At 40.9% G+C, this 16,014-nt stretch overlaps 2 protein-coding genes across 2 annotated transcripts; one reads left to right on the forward strand and one right to left on the reverse strand.

The window, feature by feature from the left end:
- Positions 1–133: 133 nt before the first annotated feature.
- xpc (xeroderma pigmentosum, complementation group C) lies at positions 134–11,865 on the reverse strand (the record flags this gene model as incomplete). Its single annotated transcript, XM_083919294.1, has 14 exons — positions 134–909; positions 1,497–1,590; positions 2,174–2,343; positions 2,515–2,646; positions 4,103–4,184; positions 4,677–4,837; positions 4,940–5,809; positions 6,846–6,935; positions 7,051–7,171; positions 7,311–7,468; positions 7,589–7,673; positions 8,253–8,349; positions 8,520–8,822; positions 11,754–11,865. 14 exons carry the CDS (start codon positions 11,863–11,865, stop codon positions 574–576), a joined length of 2,811 nt encoding a protein of 936 aa, XP_083775420.1. The 3' UTR covers positions 134–573.
- Positions 11,866–12,274: 409 nt separating this feature from the next.
- On the forward strand, positions 12,275–14,140 carry LOC310951291 (THAP domain-containing protein 6-like; the record flags this gene model as incomplete). The annotated part of the gene is made up of 5 exons (XM_083919441.1): positions 12,275–12,354; positions 13,001–13,193; positions 13,316–13,429; positions 13,661–13,871; positions 13,980–14,140. The coding sequence occupies 5 exons, from the start codon at positions 12,275–12,277 to the stop codon at positions 14,138–14,140; spliced, it is 759 nt and encodes a 252-aa protein (XP_083775567.1).
- Between the last annotated feature and the right edge of the window lie 1,874 nt (positions 14,141–16,014).

The following is a 16,014-nucleotide window of genomic DNA, read 5'->3' on the forward strand; positions in this document are numbered from 1 at the left end:
TTGTTGGTACATGGGATGTTTATTTGCCATCAACTTAAGCAGTAAATTACATTTTTTTTCTCAAATCAGCACTGTAATGATTCAGTTCACGAGCACACCCACTGAACACTGAGAGAGCTGAGTGTATCATGCTGTGAGGACATTTCCCTGTTCTTACATTTATGTTGAGTTTGTTCTCTTCAAGGCTACCTGATAATACTTTTTTGCACGATAGCATGTGTCAACTTGCTGAATTTAATATTCACCTTGTGTGGATTTTCCCCTCTGGCATCTTGGCATGAACTGTATTTCTCCCATATAAACAGCTCACAATACAGTACATGAGCTAATGGGAGTATGCACTTTGATGGTGGAGACAGAGCAGGTTTAATGCACGTATTATCACCACTGGAAGAAACAGATTGATCTGCAGATCAGGTCGCTACCACAGACTCCTCTCCTGCTTATAACGTCACAGTGAACACTGTGGGTTCTTGGTTCTTCCACAGCAAATATCAGGAGCCGTGTTCTTCAGAGTAGAGCGTCATCAACCCTGATTTAACTATATTCAAGTGTACTTTTGGATCTCCTACATCAAACTTTCTCAAAGGGAAACAAATGTTTCTCTTGTCCTCTCTTTTCTCGTTTTGTTGTCGTCTTCTTCTTCTTCAGTCCGCTGATACTCCCTCCGTCCTCCTCTGCTTGTCTGTTCTGGGGCCAGGACATGGCCAGAGTCTCAGCCGCCGTCTTATCTGAAGGACTTCCACCCTCGGCCGCCTCCTCATCTGACGAAAGCCCGCCCTTCTCCTCTTCGTGATCAAGGCTCCCCAGTCCCTGGTTCTTCTTTCCGTAGCGCTCTTTAAGTCTTTCTTTGATTAGGAGCCCCTTCACCAGCAGAGTCCAGTTGGAGATCACCCGCTTTTCTTTTTTCTGTAGAGTGGAAGAGAAGAAAAGGTCATGTGGTGATTTGGTGCAGAACAGGTTTAAATAACTGGTTTTGCGAAAGTAAGCTGGTAAAAAGGCTGAATTCACAAAGACTCAGGTAGATCCAGCCAATTGCCGCATCACTTATGTCCCATTTGTGTGATACTCTGTTGTGTTCCTTAACCCAATAATGTGGCACAAGTAGAGATCGTTGTGATTTCAACATTTCCTCAGACTGACGAACTGAGCTGGAGCTTGTTGCAGGAAATACTCAGCTGTTCTTGTGTTTTGTTTTGTTACCCTCATAGTTTTTTAAAAACTCTTGTGTCAGTGAAAGAGACGGGATGTTTACTGCTGACTGTAAGGGACTCTCACACTGCCTCAAACAGACTGTGACAGGTCTGATTGTATTAGCCACTGCAGTGTGACGTTGGGTTGCATTTCTCCAAAAGTTGAGTCTGTCTTTGAGGACTTAATCATTAAGTTCTCACCTTAATGGCAAATTCATCATAACTGCTTGGGCATAGAAAGTTATTAGCTTCTACTCTATTGGACACACACACGCACACGCACACGCACACGCACACACACACCTCTCTCTCCTTCTGTTTCTGAAGATGTTGATCTTCCACCCAGGCTGCTCTGAGAATCTCCTCATGCTCCTCACACACTATGTAACCATCAGTCCTGAAACACACACACAAAAAGATATTGATTATACTCAACATTTAACATGTTTCATAAACTGCATTTTTGTTCTTTCCTTTTTCAGTAGTCCTGTGAGTCTTTGGGGAGACTGATTATTTTAAGTATTCACATCATACCATCCTCCATCTGGAGTAGTCTGAGAGAACAAAGAGGAAGAATGAAAGTGGTGGAGGTGGAAACTTTCCTCAGCATGCAATATAAATAAGAGAAAAAAATAATCTGATCTGATGAAACTGTGCTGATATGTGTGAATCAAAATGACATGAAAACTTGCTCATTGAGAGTAACACTTAACATTTTGTCAAAAATCATGATTCAAGTATTTTCTTTGAATGTTTATAATGAAATAATGATGTTCTTTGTTTACATTAAATTAGATAAAAGCTACTGATAATATCAATAACAATCAAAACAAGGATACAGATCCAATGCAGTGCAGTTGTGAACCCTGAGACTGTGATGGGATTAAAATCCCTGACATGCTCCTGTACTGATCATGTTCCCCTACTGCCTTGTGTTTTACAATCCCGTCCCAGTCGGAGGTTTCATAGTGTTTTCTTACACAGCGTGTGAGTAGCCTCCGTGGAAGTCAAAGCCTGTGACTGCAGGGGCGGCGTCCATGTTCAGTTTCTTGGCCACCCGGTGCAGGTTGGGCAGCTTGAGGTGAACACAGCCCACTGGTAACATACAGGGCTTAAACAGGTAGACGTTACCGTATTCGTTACGGGGAACCTGAAGGGAACAGACAACATGTAAACAATACTACACACATTTGACTTCATGATTTCTTCTGGAATTATTGGTTGTTTATTAAATGTATGTTTCATTTTATCTGCTGAAAATTAATATTTGCATTGAGATTATTTTATCACAGTTATCATTCTAGTCCACAAAGGCGGATACCTTTCCATCCACAGCTAGAGGCGGCTGGTAGTCTTCAGTCTGCCATTCTCCAAACAGTGCCAGGTCATTCTTATCCGTCTGCTCAGTAGCCATCCTGGCTTTACGGGAACGATTGGAGAAGCCCTTCACCATCTGAAAGTGAGTTATATACATGTCTCATTATCTACTCAGTTCAATCATAAAGCAACCAAATACAGCGATTTGAATCCTGAGGCTGAACAACTGATATGTATACAGTGTCACCACAGAGAGAGAGAGAGAGAGAGAGAGAGAGAGAGAGAGAGAGAGAGAGAGAGAGAGAGAGAGAGAGAGAGAGAGAGAGAGAGAGAGAGAGAGAGAGAGAGAGAGAGAGAGAGAGAGAGAGAGAGAGAGAGAGAGAGAGAGAGAGAGAGAGAGAGAGAGAGAGAGAGAGAGAGAGAGAGAGAGAGAGAGAGAGAGGTCGACATTCAGCAAAGGGCTGCGCGTTGGAGTCAAACCCTTGGCTGCTCTCACGACTAAGCCAATGGGCGTCCGAATTAAGATTTCTTTAATAGCATCATTTCCCACCCAAGGGATTTAATACATGTGCAAAAGTCGCAAAACATCAGTCATAAAACAAAACAGTCACTGACAGAGTCACATATGAACTTTTTCAGACGTGTTTGGATGGTTTTGCATTCTTGTTTAATCATATACAAGTCTCAATCATTTAAATCCAGAGGCATTACTACCTGTTCCCTTGTGTTACGTAATATTTCATTCTTCCTTGACAGTTTGGGTTTAATGTTCATTCCTCGTTAGCATATTGGGTTTTTGGGCTGACCTGAAAACTCCCTTGGCGCCTTCAATCTGACTCAGCAGGCTGCTAGATACAGCTGCAGACTTAAATGATAACACTCACGTCACTTCCTTAATGTCGTGTTTATGCATTATAGCCAAGGAGAGGATAGCACATATTCTCTTGCTATAAGAATCTGATCTTTGCTGTTTGAGCCTAAAACACTTCACGCACTACTTTGTGTTGACAACTCTTCTGTTCTCCTTGGTCAAGTAATTCAACTTTTTCAGCATTAGACATACAGGACTGGCTTTTTGTCTTTTTTCTGGTACCACAATAAATTCTTCCCTAACACCTGCTATACAGCTCATCTCAGTAAGATCAGTATAAAACTACAGTGATTTTTGTATGATGAAGTATGTTTTCCTTTTGAAACACAATAATATGCAACACAGTAAAGGTAAAACCAAGCTCTTTCGAGTTCTCAATGGAATTGTTTGGCTACAAATCCAGACCTCATCCACTCCAATGTTGGGAGGGAATCTATAGTGGTTGGTTGGTGGTTGTATGAATATCAGTAGAGTATTGAATAACATTTAAATGAACAGATTCTGACTTAGTTTTCTATTTGAGGTCAACTGTTCCTGAAGTTGTTCCTCTTATTTGGTAACGTTTGTCACAAATCATGCAAATAAAGCCTGCTGAACTGATTTGGCAAGACTGGGACGGAGTAAGAGAGGAACAGAAATAACAGAGAAACAAAACCATGGAGGGAAAAAAACAAGAGAAACAATCAAGAAGAACAGATTTGAGAAAAATATTCTCCCTAACCTTAAATGGCTCCTCTGCTAGTCTGACAGTCCGTGCCTCTTTCAGCCAAGTGTCTTTGGAGTGGAGGGTGTGTACACAATCCCTAAAGACAAAGACAATTTAAACAGGATCAGAATAATGAAACATTTTCAGTGCCTCACAACAGCAGATGTAATTTACTGCACGAAGATCACTCTTCTAGCACATGGCAGTCTAACTACTCAAATAGCACCACCATGTGGATGCTGATGCTGACGGCCACAATTAATTCAGAAGAGCAGGTCATCATGAGTGCCACTTCAGCTGACAGCAGTGTCATTTATTCCTGGATTTTATGGAGGCCTTGGCCTTATTTCTTCTTGGTCTTTTTCATTCTAGTTCAAATGGTACATCAACCACTGAGTGATGACCACACGTGTGAAAATACCTCGTAAATACGTAGCGGACACGTGAAATTTGTACTGAAATTAAACTTTACAATGCTTGCATGGACACCGATGCAGCAATGTCCCATCCTGAGTGCTGCAGACCATACATCTGCTGTGTCCTTCACATTAAAATAAACTGCATTGCATTGCTGACTATTGCTACTGACCTTGAGTACACTGGCTCTCCCCTGCAGTATCCCAGTACAGTGGCTGTTGAAGGGTAGATAGCTTCATATTTCAGCATGTGTCTCTTTAAAGCGTACAGCGGGTGGTTCTTATACTCCGCTATTGAGATCGGGAGGGGTCTGTTCAGCAGCTTGTTCTGGAGCTGGGTGGCAAACACGGAGGAAAACACAGAGAAAATATCAGTGAGTATAAAATAAATAATTGGATCTGTCTGTCTGAATAGCTACATGTCTGTCTCTTTCACCTCCTTGTCCTCTTTTATGTCCCTGTCGTCCTCGGGTCCCAAGAATGGCTCGAGCGTTTCCTCCCACCACTCTTCATCAACTCGCCTCTTCCTGGACGATGTCAACCAGGTGGGGTCGTATTTCCTTCCTAGGTCCTTCACAAAGCTGCCCCCATCTACTGACACTACATACGTCACCGGCGCCGTTGCGTTCTGGGAACAGAGGTGAGGCATCTCAACGCCATGCTCCACATCTACGCAAACCCAGGATGACGTTTTCTCCAGATACACCTCCAACCACTCGTCTGCTCCGGGCCCCTCCTTCTTTTTCCCACTCCTGCGCTTTGTACTGTTGCTCGTCGTTCCTTCTTCTTCGTCGACTTCCTCTTCTTTTTCCAACTCTTTGCCCTCTTCGTCTTTTACCTGTTTTGTCCCTCCACCACTCCTTCCCTTTGCAGCCTCAGTGTTCTTGCTTTTGGTCCATTTGGCTTTGATCTTTCCTTTTCCCTTCTTCCCCTTTTTGGATTTAGCCTCTCCCTCTGAATCCTCACTGTCTTCCTCACTGGTCGCCTGAAATTCCTCCTCATCGCTAAGCCCCTCCTCCTCCTCTTCCCCATCACTTTCGCTTTCTTCCTTGTAGCTGACTTTCGAGGCGATGCTGCGGCGTTTTGCGTTCTTGGGCCTCTGCCCCCCTGATGTTATAATCAGCTCCTTTTCCCCCTTACACTCGTCCTTTATTTCTTTCATCTTTGCTTTCTTTCCTCCTCGGCCTCCCTTGATCCCCCCTCCTCCAGCTGGTCTCTTAGTGCCAGGAGAGACCTTCTGCTCAGGGGAGGTGGTCTTGGAGGTTTGCTGGCTCTTTCCTCCGGTAGATGTTCTAACCCCTTTGCCCTGAAAAAGGGAAAAGATGTTCAGATTATGTGTATAACAGCAGAACACCAAATACCAGCTAATATTGTGTAATCAGTGTGTGATTAACGTACATACGCAGAGGTTATAGCTTGTATACATTGTATTGTATGCATGTATTTTTTCCTTCCACTGATGAGCTTTGCTAACTGACTCTTAGAAACATACTATGCAAAAGTTAAACTTCTGAAAAGTGTAGACCATTGATTCCCAGGCCCAGTGTATCAGGAGGTATGTAGATAGATTATAGCTCAATTCATTTAAAAGAATAGAAATTACAGTTAATTAAGCAATTGTGAAACTGCATGAAAACTAGTCAGCAAAGAATCATCTAAATAATCTATAATCTGTTGTCGATCTAATGACTGCAACGATGTTGATCTAAAATGTACACAATAATTCTGACTAGATACATTTTAGTAATTTCATTTATGAATTACACTTAGTTGATCTTTTTCAGGTTAACCTGTTTCAGCTTTGGAGAGCGTCTGTTTCCATGGATCAATAATTTCGTAATATAGATTTTAAAATTGAGAGATTATTATTATGACAGAGCAACATATCAGTCGTGTTAAATAGGTTTTGTTAATCTTGAGTTTTAGCTGTCTGTCATTATACTAATATCGCAGAATTCTCTGTACAATGAAATGATATATAACAAAGATATTTATAACAGCCTGGTCACTTTACCGTACACACTTATTTTATCTTTCTATTTTAAATTTCTCATATTTTCTTGTTTTTAATATTACCTCTATTTTTTATCTTAAATTATTGTTCTGTTATTATTATGTTATTGTTATGTAAATGTTATTGTTATTGTTATGTTTAGGTTTGTCCTGTTAAATGTTTGGAAACTGTGAGCAAAGCATTAGCCGGAGTCAAATTCTCTGTATGTCCAACATACCTAGCAATAAACCTGATTCTGATTCTGATTCTGAAGCCATTGGCCAAGTGTTGCTGCTGTGATTACATCTGTACCCTTCAAATCTACAGGCTCAGCAACAGATTGACGCACCTTTGCTGACGGGGGTTTGAGAGGAATCGGCTGCAAAGACAGAACCAATCGACAGAAGAGCTGCAGAGACCTCAGAACCAACAGGAACAGCTGCAGGAGACACAGGACACACAAGTATATATCCAGTTTATTCTACGTTTGTATCTTCAATCAAAGGTTGAATTTCACTTGATTAATTCAACTAGTTTTGTGCCAAAATACCAACATGAGTCATCTCCTGGTGGTTTCTGGCCGACAGGCTGCCCAGCCGCCTTTCCAGCAGAGCCCGGGGGTCCGGACGTTCCTCGCTGGGAAGACTTAGGTTGAGGGTAAACGTTGCTCTAAACCTGTAAGGAAGAGAAAATGGAAAAAGAAGATACAGAGGTAACTGATAAGTAGATGATGATGATGACTCTGGACTCTAAATCATGCCGTTTTGAACATTCTGACATAAAAAAGTACCCGTCATATTTCACAAGCACACACCATTTGAGCAGTCCAGAGAGGTAGTTTTGGTCGATGCGTTCCTTGGCGACCATGCTGAAGTGGGTGGGCAGCAGCGACAGAGTGATGGCCAGGAGATCCGGTTCACAACAAAGACGGCTGCGGAACATCCCACTAGCTATCAGGCACATCAGGTGGACCTGGGAGACCAATCAGAGGTTTGCAATGGCCCAAATCCCACTGTGGTGACTTCAAAATCAGACACAGGAGTAACAGACAACTATAAGAGGAATATGCAGGTACAATGTGTGCGTTTTCACCTTGTGTGTGTCTATCAGCACGTCCTTCTTGTATCGGTTCATCATCCGCCTCAGATACGTCTCAAACTCCGCTTGCCTCTTTTGCCTGGCCAATGAGAAATTCTGATTATTAGTGTCAATCGTATAGATAGTTCTTGTGTTTACACACATACAAATCTAAAATAGATATAGCACCCATTGGCTGTTGGACGTGCATGCACTTTAAGTTTGTTGAAAATTTGCAATGGCTTTCCTAAATATTCCACAAAGATGCAGTGTGTCCGCAGGTTTGAAATAGACCAATTCAGGACTTAAGAAGAAAACTAAAATAATCACTTTCACACACAGAGTAAGTCCACGGAGCCCTAAGGTGCTCTTGAAAACATCACAACTAAATGGTAAGAAAAAGAATGAAAAACATTCTTTCAGTGCTCACACAATAGAGAGGTCTCTTAAGAGCCTGACTAAGTAAATTATATAAAATACCTAAGAGTGACTGAAGAACATTTCCTTTTCTTGACTTAAGAGTTTTGCTAACGTTACATGGAACTGTATTTAAGATGAGATGGATTTTACTGAAATACAATTCGATCATAAACAGAATTCTTATGCTTCTCAAACTAAAACAAATCACAGTTTAAAAACAAAACTGTATGTAACTGTTTTTACACGAACGTCCACTTACTTTTTCCTCACTTCTGGAGTCTCAATCTCTATCTGGACCGGCTCAGAGGGCAGGACGGGTTCTGGTGGTTCAACTGGACCCAGCGGCTCAGAAAGCTCTGATCAACATAGACCCACATTCTCTTGTCACTTCTGTTTCCAACTTACAGCCCAACGTGCTATAACCATTGAGAAAGTAATATTTTCCAACTTTCTAAGTCAAAAATAATTGGAAATGTATTATCACACACTGCAAGCTAACATTGTTTTCTGCGGATCCCTCACTTACCTTCCACTTCCTCCCAATCATCCTCGTCTTCCTCACTGTCCTCCTCCTCTTCTTCTTCTTCTTTCTCGGTTTTCTTGGCGTTCACTGTAACCGCAGGTGCTGCTGAGGTCACCATGTCAAAGTCTTCTTCACTGTCAGTCTCCTCCTCTTTCACTGGTGACTGGAAGTATTTGCTGGTTTTGACAGCAGTGGCAGGTGTAGATGTGGTGGAAGAGGTGCTCCCTGCTGCTCGTTTAGTAGAGGAACGTGGTTTGGGTTTGACTTTCCTCTTCAGCTTCGCCTCTTCCTCTGTGACGCCATTACCTGGAAGGACAGACAGAAAGAAACAGTAAGTAAGTAAAGTTTATGTCTAGAGCACATTTAAACACTGGTCGTAATGACCAAAGTGCTGTACATAGCATTTTAGCTCAAAGATAATAAAATAAAATAAATCTACTTCAAATCAATCAGTGATTTAAGCTAAGACATCAAGAGACAAATACTTTATTACAAAACATAAAAGGGTAAGACACTTATGATGTTAAGCTACAAGGTTTGAGTCATGATTAAGACAGAGCAGTTTGGTTTCCAGTCTTTTTTTTTCTTGTATAACATATTTGGGATTTATATTATATTAAAAACATAATTATTTTCAATTCAACAGCAATTATAACGTACATATACAACAATAGACCAACAGAAAGAACAATAAACAGATAAATGAGAGGAAACAAGAGAAAAAAAGACAAACAAAAGAAAAAACAACAACAACAAAACACATTACTACAATGGGGGAAAGGGGGGTAAGCATCAGGGTTACTGTTATCTTGTTCAGGATAATTTCTCATTGAAATAATCCATACATGTCTGCCACACATTGCAGAATTTCTACAGTACTTTCTTAGTACAGCCTTGAGAGGTGTATCTTAATTTCTCCAGCTTCAAATGTGCGAGCTCTTCCTCAGGCCAGCGTTTATGTGTTGGCACATAAGGGCTTTTCCAATTAACTAGAATTCATTCTCTGGCAAGAAGTGTGACAAAAGCAACCATATTTGCTCATATTTGTGATTCAAAGCGGTTTAAATGTTTTGCATCAGTGGATCTCAACCACAGAAGTATAATCATCTTAAACAAACAGATCACTGTCATCAACTATTTTGCCTCTATCCGCCTCCGCACTGCATTTTACATGTGGAGCCACCTGATAACATTTAAAAAGGACAAAAGACATTTGTTTAAAAATCAGTAACATGGCTAAGTGTGTTTTGTACATAGGAAATGGAACTAAAGCTCAGTTTCTGGTTAAGATTGTGTTTTACAAAACAAAAAGCTAAAGAAGAGTAAACACTAATAAATAGAATAAATCAAACAAACATTACAATTGTGTTGGTAGGGGTCCTCCTCACAGCAGAAGGCTGAAAGGATTATGGGAATTATGGTCGCACTTTATGACTCACTTGTCATAAAACATGAAAGGCATAAAAAAGGCATGGGACACAAACTACAAATTGTCTTTGTTCAAACAGCTTGGTATCAATGATGCGGCTGTTTAAAAACTCTACAGAGAACATTTGAGATAATGCTGCTGGCTGCATGTACTGTGTGCTTTCTGAATAAAGTACAGCAACTGATTTAAAACTGTGACAAAAGCAGAGAGACAGATACGGAAATACTTGAACTTGAACTAAAAGGCAAAACAATATAATTAGAGGCAGACAGACCAGCTGGATTAAGATCCTCACAAAATAATAATTTATGCGTATACATGCAAAAGTCTTACACATGTACGGTGTATGCTTTACACGACATTACTCAGGGCAGAAATGGTCCACTGGTCCCACAATTACAAAAACATGTTTTTTATGTTTTGATGAAGTGGGGCACAGATGTGTATCTGGGCCAACAGATCCACTCCAGTAACCATCCATATCACCCGTACATGCACCTGCACTCTGGGTGCTTCAGACGTGTCTTTTCGGGGGCAACAATAAAAACAGCTGTCACTGAGAACGTGTTTATAACTATTGCAGACCTCCTTGAAGAGAATTTTGACAGCACTATAACGAAAAATAACACATTTTGAAGTTGTGATAAGAATGGTGAAATCTTTACAAATACACAATAGTGTCTATTAACTTTCAGTAGGATCATATTGTAATGATATGCCTATGTCATGTTTTTAATTCACACAATATTGTCCTGATGGATGATTCCAAACAAACTGCAACAAAAATAGTTAGTGCAGTTTTTGTTTTACGTGTGTGAAGGTTTTTTTTGTCTCATGCATCCAATCAGCATTTCTTTTTTAATATCATGCACAGCAATTAAGACACTTCAATTCTATGTTTCCAACACTGGTTAGGGTTTTATATTACATTTTAAAATATCTGTTTGCAGTGGACTTTACATGGAAGTGTTATTTTCTTTATTTTTGCTGCTAGTGTACACTTTGTTATTTGTAAATAAATAATATGAAGTACACTTACATCCGTGTTAATTTGTTACATTTTTTTTTAACAAGGCTAAATGTCTGTGTCTGGCCTGATGACTTTACTCACATGGACAGGTATACGCTTCATTTATTCAATTGATTATTCCAATTATAGTATCGGATCAGTATCAGGGAATTGGCCGATACCCTCGGCCCAGGTATCAGTATCAGAAAAACTGGATAGGTGCATCTCTCATGTATAACAGATGAGGTAACAATTGTATTTATCTATATATCTATTGCATTAAACATCTGTTTTACCCCCACATTTGTGTTTTTTTATACACACCTAAATATCCCATATCAATACTGATATTGACATGGTTTATTATAGCCGATGTTAGTCTATGTTGGGTCTATGTAAATCATAAATAAGTCATAGAGTGGTCTATACCTAGTCTGTGAAGTGTCCTGAGATAACTTTTGTTATGATTTGGCACTATAAATAAAATTAAATTAAATGGGATTACAATCTCAAATCTCATCGGCTATGATTAATAACCATACAATCACATTGAACAGGATGAATTTATCAGGATAAATGTGTATTTTTTCTCCAATAAAAATGATATTGTACACAAAAGCTCGGAGTTACACAGACCCACTGTCCCTCCTGGCTTTAGGAGAGTTTTTCTCACACACATACACACTAGTTAGCGAGCTAAATGTGTTTCTCCCCATTCATTTTTGGATGCAAACTTCACAAGTCCTGTGCAGGGACAGGTGGGAGTGTTCAGCCGTGCATCAGTCCTGACTTTTCCTACCTGCGCCTTCCTTCTTCGCTCTCGCTGTGGCTCCGCTGCTCTTTGCAGTCAGCGCCTGCTTCACTTTCTTTGTACCGGCCTCTGTCTCCGCACACCCTCTCCGCTTGGCCATGCTGTCTTTGCTCAAACTTTTATATTAAAAACTACAGTGATAAAATAGTTTTCTTTAAATGTAATATCTTATGGCAACACTAGACCGCCGTCAGTCCTTCTGCTCTCCACATGGTGTTGAGTAAAGGCAGGAGGACATCAGTTATCCAACATTTCCCTCCGCAGCTTTCATAACACAAGAAGCACTCCGGTTGTTTTGGAGGCAGGACTCTGACGTCACATCCGCTCCTTCTTCTTCGACGCCTTCTTTTCTGTGTCCATGCCGGTGTTGTCATAGACATATAAAGAGTAGATGCCGCATCGAACGTTGGGCCGCGAGAAATGCGGCCGCCATCTTGGACCGGTCCTACTCCCAGATCAGTTCTTTAGTGACTCGTTGAGCCTCTGAGTTTAGCAGCAGAAGGAACAAGATGCCAGAGCACTGTGCAGCGTATTCCTGCTCTAATCGGCGGACAATCGAGAGCAGGACTCGGGGGATTACTTTTCACAAGTAAGATTGAACATTACTATTGGTTGTATTTAGTGAATGGAATATTACTGTAGGCTGTATTTATGTCTACGGTCCCCGTGTTTCCCCGGCTATGAACTAACTGACTGAGATCACAACTGACACAAGAATGCTGTTGTAGAAATCAAACCAATATTACTGGTGTAGACTGAGGGTTCGTTGTGGTGGTATAAATCTTGATGATCGGGAAAACAGGTACTTTATGTTTATGTTTAATGCAGCTCGCTCTACTGTGTGACTTTTCCAGCCTTGCTCCTCTTCGTCCAGCCATTGCTTTCTGGATCTCACAGAAGATCCTTCTGCTTTAACTCTGTATATTTCATCTAGCTTGAGCTGCTGCTCAGCTAGTACCACTTCAATGAGTTTAGAAACATTATTTTAAGGCCGAAATACTACGTAGTGTTGCTTTGAAAATGCAGACAACAGAACATCTGATGGGAATAGTTTGCAATGCAAACAAGCTTATTCACAATTTAAGCAGCTTTGGTTCATTATCGACAGATATGCATCAAAATAGGAGTGTTGTTGAAGAAAGGTTGTAAGAGATTTGAAGGAAGAAAATAAGCTTTACCTCTTTTGTAAAATGTTTTGTGTAGACTCTACAGAATCTCCTGTTTTCATTTTGAAGGTTTCCCAAAGAGAAAGCTGTGAGGAAGAAGTGGGAAGTGGCTTTGAGGAGGGAAGGATTCACTGCAAGTGATTCATCTGTGCTTTGCTGTGAACATTTTAAGCAGGGCGATTTTGATAGGACAGGTCAAATTGTCCGACTCAGAGATGGTGTTATTCCATCTGTCTTCAGCTTCCCAGTTCACCTCCAAATAGTAGGTGTATCATCATAAGGCTATTAGCATTCATAAATGTAAATATTCTATTATCAATCACAGGGCAGGGTGAGATACTTATCCCTGTATATTCTTTTCAAGTATTATGCTTCTTCATTTAGCCAGCAAAGGGCAGGACCACGTCTACCTCCAGAAGAGCTGAAGAGAACCTGTCCGTGGCCTTTCAGGACGCCCCAGAAACTGCAACCTCACACCCACAACCTCAGCCTAATGATGTGAGTATTTCTACTTTAAACATCATACTATAATGGTCCTGGACATATTAAAATCTCACTTGTTTGCTGCCACTCATATTAAACACACTCACAAATAAACCCATGTACACACACAGACATGTTGAACATGCATTCCTGGCACACACACACGGTACTGTCAGTGCTTTTGACACTAGTGGTGTCAAAGTGATGTGTGTGAAGTGAAACATCACTCAAACCATGTTCTCCTAGGATCATGGCTATGCCTTGCGTGCTTCTCCTACCGCTCTTAAGACCAAACTTAATGAAGCGTTAGCAAGAGTGGAAAGTTTGGAGCGAGAGAAGAAGAATGCCATGGCCAGAGAAAAGAGGGCAAAGACCACAGTGAAGAGTCTTTTGGGGGATTTGAGGGACAAGAACCTCATTAATGAAGAGCTCAAAGATAGGCTTGAATTCTACTCGGGTAAGACAAAATTAGCACTTTGAAATTCATGTACATGTTATTTTTATACTCTTAATTAAACTCCTTATTTGTAGGGAACTTTTAAATTTTTTGCTCATAACATTTCAGATCTTCAGATAGACTTCATGGCAAAACAGGGTCATCATGAGTACACAAAGGACTACAGAGAGTTTGCGCTCACGCTCCATCTGCATGGTCCAAAGGCATACAAATACCTCAGGGAGACTAAACATTTTCCCCTCCCACATCATCATACATTACAAAGGTAGTCTTAATGTTGTCCGATTTAATTTTTGGAAATTACTGATGCAAACACGTCAAAAATAAATAAAAAGCTACGTATCAATTTTTTTCAGGTGGCTGCGTTCAGTGGATGACAAGCCTGGCCTGAACCAGATGATGCTGGATATGCTGGAGAAAAAATGCCAAGAAGACCAGGCTAAATATAGATATGTTGCACTCATGTGCACTCTTTTTCTTCTATTCTATTTCGGCTCCCCAATGACCAGCGCGATCGAACTTTGACGTCAGTCACATGACAAGCGGCCAAAGCAGCTGAAAATATTTGCCGTTTTGGGAGCTGTCTTGTCTGACGCCCAGCCTCAAGCGTTTTTGACGCTTTGGAAGCTTTTGGTGTGAACGCACAGTAAGTGTCCTAAAAGAATACATTACTGATGATGGATGTGATGGAAAATTCACTTTACTGCTTTGAAAACTTTTTTCTTTTTCAGGTACTTGTCTGTCATCGGATTTGTCATCAATATCGACACGTTGATGCTGATGATTCCTGAACTGCTCCAAGCTCAGAAGTATGTGCTAACCTACAGGTTCAGCCAGGATCACTTGGAGCTCCTATTTAATTCCATCAGAGCATCAGGTAGGGTTGACGTTCTTTTAATTACAATGAATTCAGAAAATATACTTACCGTAATTAATATATCTTTATGTTAAAATTGTGACGAATGTATGTATTGTGTCCCTGTTTTCCATACAAGGCGGCTGGAACAACAATCCATCTGCATGCCAGTTCCAGGCCATCTTCCGCCGTCTGATGGTTCGGTGTGGTGTGTCTCACCTGGTGAGACCGGCAATGTGGCAGCCCAAGATAACACTGTATCCCTGTCAGCTGTAGAGATGTCCTCCGCTGAAACTACTGAAGAGCACCCATCTCCATTCGCCAACATTCCGGCCGTTGTGCGTGACCACAATTACCTTCCAACTCGGTTTGGTGGAAAACGCCTTGGTCTACATAGCAGGATTTGTAGTCCGGCAGATTCTGCGAAAGCTGACCTGTGATGTGTGCCGGGCGAGCTTGGTCAGAGAGGCTGTACCATCATCATTTGATGAGAACTACCACCTTCTAACCCTTAAAAACAACGGCGGCCTAGTGATTCCATCACAAGGCACAGTGAAGGTTTGATTTTATTAACTTGTTTTTTTCTTTAAAGGGACAACGAGGAGTTTGGGAAAGGGAAGTACATGTATGCCAAGAATGTTTTGAAATCAACAATGAAAGTTGTAGGTTTGGAGACGATCGTATTTCCAACCATAAATGGCGATTCGGCGGTGTTAATCCCATGACTCGCCGGACAGCAAACCGAAACTAGGAAATGTTGGGTGAGCCAACCACTAATAATAATACAAAACAACGATAAAGAAAAAAACATAGATTTATCAAAAATGGAGCTATTAATAAGTGTGGGTAATGTAGATTCATCCACATTAATATGAGACTCTTTTATAACCAAATACAAACTTCTCATTGTTCCTTTTAATCTTTTTGTATATTAAAGTTGTTCTTCATTCTTATTTTCTCTGTTCTGTAAAGTGTCTTCAAGTACTGTGTAAAGTGCTACATACTATTATATTATTGTTATTATTATTATTATAAGGTGCTGAGAGCTGCAGAGAGGGTGATACGCCAAGCTTTAACAAAGCAAGCTCCAAAGGTGTCGACCGTCACGCACGTCGTCCGGGAGGAGATTGGAACGGAGGATGTTTTTCTGCTTGGGGAACACATTGAGGAGACACAGTTTGGCATCGACAACCACCATTCCAATTTGTTGTCACTGGTTGTGTCTGTGTTTCTTAAGATTAGGCTGCACCACATTGCCAAACTCACTTCTCTTGACCTGCAGAAAGG

This window comes from Echiichthys vipera, assembly GCF_963691815.1.
Source record: "Echiichthys vipera genome assembly, chromosome: 9".
NCBI lineage: Eukaryota > Metazoa > Chordata > Actinopteri > Perciformes > Trachinidae > Echiichthys > Echiichthys vipera.